This window comes from Schistocerca americana, chromosome 5 (genome assembly GCF_021461395.2).
Source record: "Schistocerca americana isolate TAMUIC-IGC-003095 chromosome 5, iqSchAmer2.1, whole genome shotgun sequence".
Classification (NCBI taxonomy): Eukaryota; Metazoa; Arthropoda; class Insecta; order Orthoptera; family Acrididae; genus Schistocerca; species Schistocerca americana.
Window position 1 is genome coordinate 471,624,930 of NC_060123.1, and position 14,520 is coordinate 471,639,449.

Sequence of the window (14,520 nt, forward strand, 5' to 3'; positions counted from 1 at the left end):
GATGAGCCAAAACATTGTGACCACCTTCTTAAAGGTGTATTGGTCCACTTTTGGAATGCAGTACTGTAACAATTCTATGTGGCATGGATTCGACAAGTCCTTGGTAGGTTTCCGGAGGTATGTGGCACCAAATATTTACACACTGGTCACACAATTCTCATAACTTAGAGGCTGCTGGTTTGTGCATATGATAGTGTTACAGATGTGTTCCATAGCATTCTGATTATGCAAATTTTTGCTCACAATGTCACCATGTGGTATTCAGTGTGGCAACTGCTATAATCTTTTGGCCTATCAGGGTATAAGATTCTGCAGGCAACTATTGTCAGTTATTAAAAGCATGGTTGTTATTGTCAATGATGATAAGAGTCCAAAATCTTCCACATTTCAAGTGACAACGTCGTACAGATCTCATCTGAGTCATTATAGGTACTAAGTAGTTAATGCTGCAGTAAGCAAGCTGTGAAGTGGGCCTCACTGTAATTCCAGCACAACCATTCATCTGTTCTTATTACTACAACTGAAATATTGTGACAATGGAAACAACTATCCTCATAAAACTGCACGAAGCTGATGGTTGCACATGGGCACACTTACAAGCCCAGTCAACTGCACTACAGGCTGTTCAAAATTGCTTTAGGACTGACAACTACCACAGAAGCCCTAAGGTGGAAGCCCACGCAGGATGCACAGCATGCATTCCAACAATTCCAAGAGACCTGTAGCTGCAGCAACCACCTGAAGTTGCCAAAGCTCCACAGCCGCCGCCACCACAACAATTCCCACTTGCACTTCAGTGTCAGGCAGCTTGCTGTACTGTGTGTTATTTTCATTTTTACAATTGCAGGAGTTAGAAAGCTGGAAAAACATCAAAGTTTGAAACCAACAGGAAAAACCATGTAAAGGTAAGCAGATAACCAACAGAAGTTGATTTGCTGGGATGCAATTTGTCATCACATTTACAATTATTATCGCAGAAAGGAACATCTGACACTCAGCAGGTTAAGGCAGCACATCTGTTAGAAGCCAGCTGCATATAATTATTCCTAGTTTTGCACAATCTAGGATTTCACTACAGACATAAGCCGTTGATGGTGATACTGATTTTTAAGGCAAATAAGTGAATATTGGCAAAGTGGTGCGGATTTAAGAAACATGGGTTAGTTCTGGTCATACTGTCAAGCAGAATTAGACAGACAACACGACTAAAGGAAAAATGACAATGCCAACTGGCAATGGGGTAGGGGCAGACTTATTCTTCTTCATGCAGGCACCTTCCACAATTTTCTCTCAAATGGTCTGCTACTTTTTAAATCAAAGATGACATTACATTTACAAACCTGGGCAAACTATCAACAACTGTTCAAGATAACACACCTTACATTCAGATGTTTTCAAGGCACCTACAATCACAAAGCAAAAGGAGGACATGATTGATTGGTTCCAGCATCGTAACATCATTGTAAATGATAAATAGAAATGTAGAGCTTATGGAACTAAATCACAGTTCCCCATATATGAAATTGACAAGCTGGCAAAAGCATATGGGCTTACCATTGTTACACTACCACCTAACCACTACCATTTCAACCCAAAACAATTAATACGAGCCCAAATGAAAGGTTACATTTCTTCAACTGAAGCTCTCACAAAAGCTGTTATGAATGTCAAATGCAAGAAATCCAGCAAACATGCACTGAGGATCATGGAAAAAAGCATTGCGGAATGAAGCTGGTTTGGAAAAGCGACTGTGACACTTCAAACAAGTGCCTTAACAATGAGACTGATGTCAGTGGAGTTTTTCAATTGCCACAATAAAAATGGAGCGCATGCAGATTCAGCTGCATGCTGAAGTACTCATTTGACAATGGTAAATTATATTTTTGTAAAATTTGATGCCGTAATAAGGTTGTTATCAGCAACTAACTCCAAATGAAGTGCATCCTAGGAATTTAATATCTACCACACAAAATAAATATCACTGTTTGCAATACAGTTGCTGCAATACAAAAACACTGCTTTTTGTATCGCTTTTGTTCTGTCCCACATACCAGTTAAGTCTATTTAAGTAAAATTTTCTCAACAAACAAACAAACAAGTATAGATCTTATTCTTTTTTGTGTTATAAATGAGTGAGTGGCTCTGAAAACTTAATAATTATAAACTTAGTTATCTGTTTCTTGTAATGAAACCATATAGGTGGCCACTTAGCATTTGACACCATTGTGCATCACATTTATCTGAAATCATCTTGTGTTAAAAAAAGTAACTGATCCTGTTTGGAACAGATGAAAATGTGATTTATTCTTAAGATATCATTCACATAATTTATTGACCTAACTTCAATAACGATAAAGTTACCCGCAAGCTGAAAGTTGGGTAATGTCAATACAAAACAATTTTCAGTATAATGTCTTATTAATTTGCTGATGCAAATAAATCTAAAATGAAAACCGTGCACATCTTTTAAAAACACACTGACACCAATTCCATATTTGTACATTGAATAATTTGCCCATTTGAGTGATTTGAATGAAATTAAGATCATGGGCATGGTCAGTGGGGGACATTGCAACTCTGCTCAGTGCCCCCCCCCCCCTCCCCACACGGTCCAGCCAAACTGTCAAAGTTATTCAGAACCGACTATAGCTTTTCCACTTCCTTACATCTCTCCTCTCTTACCAATGGATTATGGCAGCAGAGAAGAAAGATGTGTGGAAGAAGAAGAAGAAGAAGAAGAAGGAGGAGGAGGAGGAGGAGGAGGAGGAGGAGGTGGAGGAGGAGGAGGAGGAGGAGGTGGTGGTGGTGGTTGAGAAGTATCAGGTGGTGAAAGAAAGGAGACAAATAGTGTTCAGCAACTACAACCAGGCAGTTGTGTTTCCAGTTTCTAATATTTTGGCAGTATCATTCCTTCATAAACAACTGGTAAACTTTTATCCACAAAACACTGTACAGCACTTGCAGCAATGTTCACAGGTGACACATCTGCTCTCATATGCAGTCTCTTTGATCAGATAAGAAATGCCTGTGACAGGAATACAATAAGAAATGGTGAGTAGTAGAACTGCACAGGTTTACATTTGTCTGATTCACAGCACACATTTAGAATTACAAGTGGCATGGTGATTTGATGGGATATTGTGTAGGTGACAAAATATCAGTTTGGAATGTGAAGATAGAACTTTGAGTCTGTTGTCTTTCATTAAGGCATAATATTGGTGAATGATGTGGCTTGTTATGCCTCGGTGATAAGGGCTGTATTGTTCAGAAACTGATTTGCAGTGGCATCATGTTTATTTCAATTATGATAAAAAATTGCATTGGAATTATATTTAAGAACTAGTTGGGCATGGTATTATCCATCTGTATGGCCTTTGTAAAGGTTATCAATGCATGCCCATTTTGTCCTACAGATTTAAGTATGATCACAGAGTTTCTGACAAGGAACATAAAACAATTGTCAAAAGGGTGGTATTGTTGGTCTTTAGTGAGTTTGATGCTGACATGTTTTTACAGTCATCAGAGAGAAGAAGCTCAACATCTATAAAAGCTGAGAAGGACCAGTTGAAGTACATTTAGGAATGGTACTGAGAATCTGGAAGAGTACCACGAGTCTACACCAGAAAGATATTTAGTTAAATAGAGATAATCCTTGTGTATGTTTATGGCAGATATGAGAAACAGTTTACAGATTTGGTTTCGAAGAAGAATTTTTCAGTCAGAATGTGACTGGCCAAGCAGATAAGTGAGCAGTTAACGTTCTGCATGAGGAGACATTGAGAAAAGTATTCTTTCAGGATAGCAACGTCATGAGGAATTTTTATGATCGGGGCATAGTACCTACAGTGATGAGTGAGAAGACTAGTGATAATGTGGCCAGAGATTGTGGAGATGTAATGAAGAAATCCATTAGTGTCTTGGGTATGTCGAAGGAGACTACAGCGATTGATTGGAGATGGTGGGTCAACAAAGGTAGAGGATATCTCTGTGCTAGTTCTGTAACCAGCCACGATAGGGTTGATGTTGGGCTTGGGGAGATTTGGGCACAATGAAGAGGAAAAGGGGGTGGAGGGGGAGGAGTTCCTAATGTGAGGAGGGTGACTGATACAAGTGACTAGTTTTGGAAGGAATCTAATTTGCTGATGAGTTCTTTGAGGTCCACACTAAAGTTCTAGAATGGGATCAAAGTGGTAATGATTATAAGAGGAGGTACTGGAAAAACAGTAGAGACTCCCATCACATAATTACTGATCTTCACAACTACACTAAAAGACTCCTTTTGAAATACCTGACTGATATGGTTGGAATTGGGCTGGGTTGTTTGGGGGAAGAGACCAAGCAGTGAGGTCATCAGTCTCATTGGATTAGGGAAGGATGGGGAAGGAAGTCGGCCACACCCATTCAAAGGAACCATCCCAGCATTTGCTTGGAGCGATTTAGGGAAATCGCGGAAAACCTCAATCAGGATGGCCGGATGCGGGATTGAACCGTCGTCCTAACTAATGTGAATCCAGTGTGCTAACCACTGCACCACCTTGCTCAGTCTGGTTGGAATTGTGTTATATGCAGTGCGGCAACAAAAGCAGAGGGCATCTCTATGGTAGCCTTGTAACCAATCATAACAGTAAACTAGGCCGCAAAACCTGTTTGTTCAAAATCTGTGATGTTAGACTCACCAGAAAAAAAAAAGGACTTGGAGGAGGAAGGTGAAACTAGGACAGAAACGAGAAATTCCTGAAGGTTATCAGGGATTGAGACAGAAGTTGGACCTAAATTTGACAAGGCTCCATATATGGTTAATGCTGGTTGTGGTCATTAGTGTAGGCAGGCAAAAACATAAGGACTAGTCAAATGAAAATGAGAGTAATCTCTGTTTATCCCACTGTCCGATGCAACGATCGATACCTTCACGTAAAAATGTTTGAAGTTGCCTATGGAACCATAATTGTACCCAGGCGTGCACCTCTTCATCCAAAGCAAATTTACAGCCATGAATGTCTTTCTTCAGGACTTAAAAAACATGGAAATCAAATGAGGGAGAGGTCATAACTGTATGGAGGATGTGTACGAGTTTCCAGTGAAACTTCTGCAGCATAGTCAAAACCACATTGGCAACATGTGGACGAGCCCTGAGGTTGCCAACGTTGTTTCGACTATGCTGTAGCTCTCCCCATGTGATTTCCACAATTTTGAAGCTGTGAAGATAGGCATTCGTGGCCATCAATTTTCTTTGGCTGAAGAGTTGTATACTTGAATACAGTCCTGGTTCTACGGGGAACTGCAAAAAATTTTCCATGAATGCACTGGCAATCTTGTCTTACATTGGGATGAATGTATTAACAGTTATGGTCATTACTTAATACTTCCATTGTCTGGAACATTTTAAGGAACTCTGGTACTCTACAAGTTTGGCACGATTAAGCCTAGATTCACAGCTGAAGAACCATCTTCTTGCAAGAGGTGATACTTCATTGAGAGTAAGTTTCTTGAAGAATACAATGCTGATAGTGTTGGAGTCTGTAGAGGCTATTCAAAAGCAGTGTGATTAATGGGACATAAAGGAAGTTTGTATGGATGCGTAGCTTATCAGTAAAGTAAGCCTAAGAGCTATAACAGGTTAACTGAGACAGTGGTCTGTATATGGATTGGAATAATTGATTCCTTAGTATGTACTAACACTCTTGAGAGAGAAAGCCGAAGTACAATTAAGTCTACAATTAGATGGCGTAATTATTTTCATGAAACACTTTAGGAAATGAAAATGACTTCAATAGCTACTTCAGTACCAGTATCACATGGATTTCCTTATACGCTGGGCTATTTCACTGAACTGCAATTGTGCAATATCTTCGTCTATAAAATTGTCATTTCCACAACACCCCTGAAGTAAAGCTCAGCATGTCTCCATCCTGGGCTGACCACTTTTCACTCCTGCCCACACTCATTCTTCATTTTACATACGTTTCATCCATCATAACTTTGGACTCTCAACCCATTCCTCCATTCAGTAGTCAGCCCATTCCTCCATTCAGTAGTCAGTTTTCCTAATCATTTGCAGCATGAATTGACATTCTGCCACTGTCACTATGAGCAATTTGCCTCCTCCTTATCCTCCTCCCAATAATTCCTTTTACCTTATCCACCTCCTTCCCATCCGCCGCCCTCCCCTCCTTGCCTCCCACATAGTCCCTTAATTCCTGCAGCCACTCATCAACCCTCTATCAGAGCAACCACTCATTAAATGCCCAGTGCGTGCATATTTATGTCATACTAGTTCCTCAGTTTGTGTCACAGAGCCTGACTTACACACATTTTCATTACTAACAGCTAGTTCCCTTCAAATTCCTTGGTTTATTATGTACCGTAAGGAAGTCACACTAAAAAATGAAACTTACTTTCATTATCTGGAGACTGACACAAGAAGGCTATCAAAGGAGCAGAACTACTAAACTCGCCCTTTGAAAGAAAGTCAAGTTACTGTTCTAGTAACAGTCCTATCCACTGCATTTTTTGAAACAGAGTGGATCTGGTTGAAATTAAACTGCATGGAAAAACTGATATACTAAAGCAAATGGAAAATATATTTTCACATTTTTATTTTCACAAACATGAAAATGTCTCATCCAACACAACAAAATGTCACCCTGTGTACAAATCAGTCAGGAAAACTATCACATATAACTTTCCAACAAACTTTATAGTCGTAATGTGCCCCCTTTAGTCTGCCTCTCATGAAATGAGATATGTGGCTGTAATATTATGGCCATGTAAGAAATACAGCTGAGAATCAGTCCCACACAACAGCACTCAGGGCATACAGATTCTTATGGCTAGATAATACAATTTTACAAACCTGAAGGGAGCTGACAATGAGGTATAAAAATCTTTTATAAAGAATTGCAAAAAGGTGGGAATTTAAGGAGATGGGACCTGGATAAATTGAAAGAACCAGAGATTGTACAGAGTTTCAGGGAGAGCATAAGGGAACAATTGGCAAGAATGGGGGAAAGAAATACAGTAGAAGAAGAATGGGTAGCTTTGAGGGATGAAGTGGTGAAGGCAGCAGAGGATCAAATAGGTAAAAAGACGAGGGCTAGTAGAAATCCTTGGGTAACAGAAGAAATATTGAATTTAATTGATGAAAGGAGAAAATATAAAATTGCAGTAAATGAAGCAGGCAAAAAGGAATACAAACGTCTCAAAAATGAGATCGACAAGAAGTGCAAAATGGCTAAGCAGGGATGGCTAGAGGACAAATGTAAGGATGTAGAGGCTTATCTCACTAGGGGTAAGATAGATACTGCCTACAGGAAAATTAGAGAGACCTTTGGAGAAAAGAGAACCACTCGTATGAATATCAAGAGCTCAGATGGAAACCCAGTTCTAAACAAAGAAGGGAAAGCAGAAAGCTGGAAGGAGTATATAGAGAGTCTATACAAGGGCGATGTACTTGAGGACAATATTATGGAAATGGAAGAGGATGTAGATGAAGATGAAATGGGAGATATGATACTGCGTGAAGAGTTTGACAGAGCACTGAAAGACCTGAGTCACAGCAAAGCTCCGGGAGTAGACAACATTCCATTAGAACTAATGACAGCCTTGGGAGAGTCAGTCCTGACAAAACTCTACCATCTGGTGAGCAAGATGTATGAGACAGGCGAAATACCCTCAGACATCAAGAAGAATATAATAATTCCAATCCCAAAGAAAGCAGGTGTTGACAGACGTGAAAATTACCGAACTATCAGTTTAATAAGTCATGGCTGCAAAATACTAACACGAATTCTTTACAGACGAATGGAAAAACTGGTAGAAGCCGACTTCGGGGAAGATCAGTTTGGATTCCGTAAAAATATCGGAACACGTGAGGCAATACTGACCCTACGACTTATCTTAGAAGCCAGATTAAGGAAAGGCAAACCTACGTTCCTAGCATTTGTAGACTTAGAGAAAGCTTTTGACAATGTTGACTCGAATACTCTCTTTCAAATTCTGAAGGTGGCAGGGGTAAAATACAGGGAGCGAAAGGCTATTTACAATTTGTACAGAAACCAGATGGCAGTTATAAAGAGTCGAGGGGCATGAAAGGGAAGCAGTGGTTGGGAAGGGAGTGAGACAGGGTTGTAGCCTATACCCGATGTTATTCAATCTGTATATTAAGCAAGCAGTGAAGGAAACAAAAGAAAAATTCAGAGTAGGTATTAAAATCCATGGAGAAGAAATAAAAACTATGAGGTTCGCCGATGACATTGTAATTCTGTCAGAGACAGCAAAGGACTTAGAAGAGCAGTTGAATGGAATGGATAGTGTCTTGAAAGGAGGATATAAGATGAACATCAACAAAAGCAAAACGAGGATTATGGAATGCAGTCGAATTAAGTCGGGTGATGCTGAGGGAATTAGATTAGGAAATGAGACACTTAAAGTAGTAAAGGAGTTTTGCTATTTGGAGAGCAAAATAACTGATGATGGTCGCAGTAGAGAGGATATAAAATGTAGACTGGCAATGCCAAGGAAAGCATTTCTGAAGAAGAGAAATTTGTTAACATCGAGTATAGGTTTAAGTGTCAGGAAGTTGTTTCTGAAAGTATTTGTTTGGAGTGTAGCCATGTATGGAAGTGAAACATGGACGATAAATAGTGTGGACAAGAAGAGAAGAGAATAGAAGCTTTCGAAATGTGGTGCTACAGAAGAATGCTGAAGATTAGATGGGTAGATCACATAACTAATGAGTAAGTATTGAATAGGGTTGGGGAGAAGAGAAGTTTGTGCCACAACTTGACTAGAAGAAGGGATCGGTTGGTAGGACATGTTCTGAGGCATCAAGGGATTACCAGTTTAGTATTGGAGGGCAGCGTGGAGGGTAAAAATCGTAGAGGGAGACCAAGAGATGAATACACTAAGCAGATTCAGAAGGATGTAGGTTGCACTAGGTACTGGGAGATGAAGAAGCTTGCACAGGATAGAGTAGCATGGAGAGCTGCATCAAACCAGTCTCAGGACTGAAGACCACAACAACAACAACAACAACAACAAAGAATGGAGGAAAGGAAGTAATGCAAGGATAACTTCTCATTTTAGTTTTTATGTCTCATTAAAGACTTCTGAATGGATCTTTCTATATCTTAATCAGGTATGTGTCAGACATGAAGACAAAATTATAGGGTTACGCACTCACTCAAAAGGGATGGTTCACATTCAGTTTATTTGTGAACAATATAATATGGGATAGAAATGGTCATAGTAAGGATGATCATCGGAAGCGTCACAGCTACATAGTGGGGAGTTGACTCTAAAGTACCAGTCCACACATACAGAGGGCTTACCAGATCAGTTCTCGGTTATAGAAGTGCCACTTATTGTGATGGGATTTGAGTATGGATATCACCCACCACAAAAACAGCAGCTGGTACTTCCTGAAGTTGGCTATATTAACCTCTTGTGAACCACAGAGAAAGCACTGTTAATGAGATGCCAGAATTTCTGAATAGAATTACTTCAAACTCCTTGCAGACGTTTATGAACAGACCAAGGAAGCCTGGAGAGGATCAACTAGGATTTGCCATATTTTGTCCTTTGTACAGTTCTGAGACATAACAGCTTCTTCCATACAAACAGCACAAGCTGTCTCAGTGAGGGAGGTCCTCTGGTATGGAATAGTTGAATGGCCATAACATTATGCCAAAAGAAGAAATGTAGCGAGAAGTAGTCCCATGCAACAATACACTTATGGCACACAGGTTATTATGGCTAGATAATATGTTGTGTACTACCTCTTCTTGTTAAGTCACTGTTTTGAAAGAGCTAAAACACTCAAGATTAATAATTAAGTATTCCCATTTGCTGTACAACTTATTTTTCCTACTAGAAGTAAGTGTTGCATTGTATTGGACTCGCACTGAGGAGGAGCAGGGTTCATACCCCTGTCACTCCATTAAGATTTGTTTTCTGTAATTTCTTTAAATCACTTTGAAGGCAAATCCAGACATTACTATACTGATACAGATCCAATTTCTGAAGGGCCTTTTTCAATCCAGTTTCTTGTACACACACACACACACACACACACACACACACACACACACACACACACACACACATTTTCATAACACAGAAGAGAAACACAAGACAATGATAGATCCTAAGCTACACAACCCAAATTTAATTTATACTGTTCTCTGGGACTACAATTTGTATTCTTCCCCTCTCTCTAGTCCCACAGCATTTCTCTTATTAAAGCAATGGCCTTCAAATGGACAGCACATCCAACCGACTTAAAGATTATTGTTGAATAATAACTGATGACTAGCACTGTGGTAAGACATCTCCAACTTTTCCCGCATGGGCAAACGATTCAGCATCATTTTGTCAACAGCCCTTTGCACATTTACATATCTGGGATAGCAAGGATTATAAACATTTCCATTTAACGTATTTTTATCCTACTTTTTCAGCCAGCTGGAAAAGAAAAATTATCTTTGTCTAATACACTGTTTAATGGTCCCAGCCTCCGTGTACAGCTTTCTGCAGACAACTGGTAGACTGCAAGACCTTGCACAGTGATACTTCCTGCAAGACTAATGGACCACCATTGACTAACAACTATTTCAGCCACAACACATATCTACTCTAATTCCTTTTGACAACAGTGGCATGATTACAGATTAAGAACTCTGAGTATCAGATGTGATCCTATGAACCATAAAGAACTGCTACTTGTATTTCCAAATCCAGTAATAGGGCATGTTTGACTTCTTCAGTGATATGTAAGAACTAACTTAGGCCTCCAACCAGAATACTTTTTTATCAAACTTTTCCGCTGTAAAAAATATTAACATGATTTACATTTGTATACACAATTATTCAGAAAAACTGATATACAGGGTGTGGGGAGAAAGTTCTTCCTTCCAATAAATATAAATTTTTATACCTCTTGTAATCACAGTGAAAGCAAAAAAACAACATGGCATTCATGGTAGTCAATGTAGCTCACAATATTGACAATACAATGCTGTTCTCTAAGTCAAGGAAGAACAGGACTGATAGTAAAAAAGAATTTTTTTGTGGTAATTGATGAACAGTTTAGTTCCCTGAAAGTTTATTCTTTTAAGAATCTAACCATCATACCGGTGTAAGAGAATAATATAATTTAACACAAACCATGTGTGGACCCAAAAGACAACACTGATTGCATTTATTAATGCTTAGAGATGGATAAATAAATGAGCCAAAGTGTACCTTGGCACTTTTAAGGTACAAAAAGCATAATCAGGGGTGAAAGTCATGTTGAGCTCCAGGTGGGGGAGATAATCACATTACACTTAACAATTCATGAGCTGCTCATCCATACCTTGAAGGCTTAAGGAATAACCTCTCTGGATTGATAACTCAACATCTAATAAATACACTGCACAATCACCTCAATCCTACACTTTATGTTTATCTATCAAATATTTGGCACCATTAGACAAAGGAGTAACGAAATGGTTAAGTAACACAACACTTCATGGAACACAAGTCAGGATATAATTAATTCCTGATAATCTAGTAACACAGCAATTACTGCAAAGGGCTTGTACGAAGATCTACGGCCAATAAAATAATTTCAAAGGATTGACAAATGATTCTAAAATAGATCATATTTCTACAACAAGTGGGCAAAGGAAATCAACGCCTATGTAAGGCTTGTACAACAGTAAAAATACATTTTCAGATTCAAACAACTTTTAACGTTAAGTACCTCTGTATTAGTCATCCCCTTTTTTAATACGAGTGACCAGAAAGCAGTGTTGTACAGGTTATTCACATGAACATCTGCCTGTCTCCAGCTCAAATAATCTTTAAGATTATCGTCGGACGGATACAGCACAACCCGTGCGTCGAATGAAGGTGGGTACTGTAATGGAACTGAACCAAAACATTTTCCCCAATTGTAAACAAATGCCGACGAAAATAAACTGTTTACGATGCTCATAAGCTTTGAAGATCTGCGGTTGAACAATGTGGTGTCTTTCCTAAAGACAAAGCTGTACTCATCACTTTGTCCATAAGCTATACATATTTCTTTCCACTGATTCATTACATAAGTTGCCGCTTCAGTCATAAGATTAAGTCCTCGAACATCGTTAGGTTTTTCGTAACCATGAGCATCCGTAAACCTGTGAAAATCTTTCCCATCAATTCTAACCACTATCCAGCAGTTCGGCAGACAACTGTCATTCGCTTCAAATTTTTTTACATACTCGAATCTACTTTTCGCCATGACCGATAAGCACCGTTTCACAAGTATTTCTTGACGTACACGTGAAAATCCACGATAACAGCCTACACAGCTTTGCAGGCAATGTACTTGCGCATGCAACATCCTCCTGTCACACATTCAAACATAATTTCTTTGCTCTTTCATGCTCCATTATAAACAATTACATTGGTGGAACGGCAAATTCCAATAATATGTGTTTAAGAGAACCCACGTGGGTTAACAGACTCCATGTATGTTTACGTCTTTACGATAACATGTCACCACTAACTACACTGTACCCCACCACTGCCAACACTGCGGAAAAAAGACATCCAATAAAATGTTCCGTGTAATTAACATACCAATATAGTTCATGCAAATAATGCTCATTAATATTCTATAACATTCAATTTTTCCATTTCACGTGGAGTGCGTGAACAACGAGACAACATGGTGGTCTATCGCCAACGCCGCCAAACTTTCGGCAAGCTGTGCTGAGCCGGTCACGTCCCCAGCTACGAGGACAGCTTTACTGGTTTCGCCAGGTGGCCAACTATAATTCAATGAAAATAACGAAACAGCCTCGCAAAAAGGGCCAGAAATGGATACATTATAATTTGTTTAATTGTCAAGACCTGATGCAGAGAGACATCGGGGATTGCAAAGCATCCCAGTACTTGCAGCGTTTGCGAAGCAAGATTGACGCTGGCCCAGTACTGGACAGCCTGCTAAGAACCACATGGAGTACTCAGTTGCCGCCCGCCATTAAACCAATCTTCACGTCGCAATCTGACATGCCTTTAGACGCAGTGGTAGAGCTATCAGACGAGGTGCAAGACACTATGTCATCAGCGTCTATCAGTGTAACAAGTCTGCAGTGCGCAAGCACATTTGCCACAGTATCGCACACTGACTACGACGCTCTGGCGGCAAAGGTGGACGTACCCACACAACAGATCGGGCAGTTGTTATCTCATTGTGACGCCAGCAGCGACCGTGGCCGATCCAGATTCTGGAAGTGTTCACACAGCAGACTGTCGACCACCTCGACTACACCTAGGACAGAAACGAAGCATGAGATATGTTGGTACTACAGTAGATTTGGCACTCAAGCACGTCGCTGTATCAAGCATGCCCTGTGCATACCCAGTGCCAACAGCAGTTGGGTATAGACGCTTCGTCCAATTGCCTGTCTGAGTCACGGCGTCTGTTTTAAGTGAATGACATACAGAACAGAAATACCTGGTTGACAATGGCGCTGATCTGTGTACCTTCCCATGAACAATGCTACACTGGTGTAGGCCATGTACATCATTTGTCTAGCTGCTGCAAACAATTCTTGTATCACATTATACAGCACGAAACGTTTCGAGGTGGATCTAGACCTATGCCATGTGTTCGTGTAGGGCTTCACGATCGTGGACGTCGCAGAGCCGATTATAGGAGCGGACTTCTTGGGGTACTACAATCTTCTGTCTGACATCACCAACACACGTCTGGTCGACCATACCACCAGACTCACAGCTGTGGGATTTTAGCGCCATGCAACCACCTACTCTGCCAAACTGATTGAAGTCAAAGACAGCGAGTACACTGTCCTGCTTCGAGATTTCCTGGCACTGACAAGGCTGCCAGGTATGCCCAAAGATGTTACAAAGGCAGTATCTGATAGTACAATTTGAGATTGCATCATCTGATCGCAGTCCCTGGCCTTCACCGCCGCATCTAGTGCCAAGAAAGTGTGATACATGGCGCTCTTGTGGTGATTACAGAACACTTACTTCCCATAGAGCGCCAGATCGTTACCCAGTGCCATTAATCCATGATTACAACTACATTTTCAGTGGGACCTGCCTGTACAGTGTTTTGAACTGTGTCAAAGCATACATGCAGATACCTATCACCATGAAAGACATAGCAAAGACAGCTATAATCACACCATTTGGCCTGTTTGAAAGAGAATTCATGACGTTTGGCCTCAGGAACGTTGCACAGACATGGCAGAAATTTATCGATTCAGTGTTGCAAGGCCTGCCATTCTGTTTCGCTTACCTCGACGACATATTGGTATTCTCAGCCTCGCCAGACTGACATTGCCAGCATCTCATAGAAGTTTTGAACTGGCTGGACCAATTCGGCATTGTTCTGAACACAGTGGTGTGTATTTTTGGTCAGCCACAAATCGATACCGCTACCTGAAAAAGCGGAAGTCATTCTGAAGATCCCCTAGCCTTCCAGAGTTAAAGAGCTGTGAAGATTTCTAGGGGTGTTATACT

The 14,520-nt window shown here is 40.3% G+C and overlaps 1 protein-coding gene across 1 annotated transcript in view; it reads right to left on the reverse strand.

The window, feature by feature from the left end:
* The window catches only part of LOC124615733 (probable tRNA(His) guanylyltransferase), a 28,581-nt gene extending 16,081 nt beyond the window's left edge, over positions 1-12,500 (reverse strand). The window contains exon 1 of the mRNA XM_047143808.1: positions 11,744-12,500. Coding sequence (XP_046999764.1) covers positions 11,744-12,382 — 639 coding nt within the window. The 5' untranslated portion in view covers positions 12,383-12,500. The remainder of the gene's footprint in view (positions 1-11,743) is intronic.
* Positions 12,501-14,520: the final 2,020 nt, after the last annotated feature.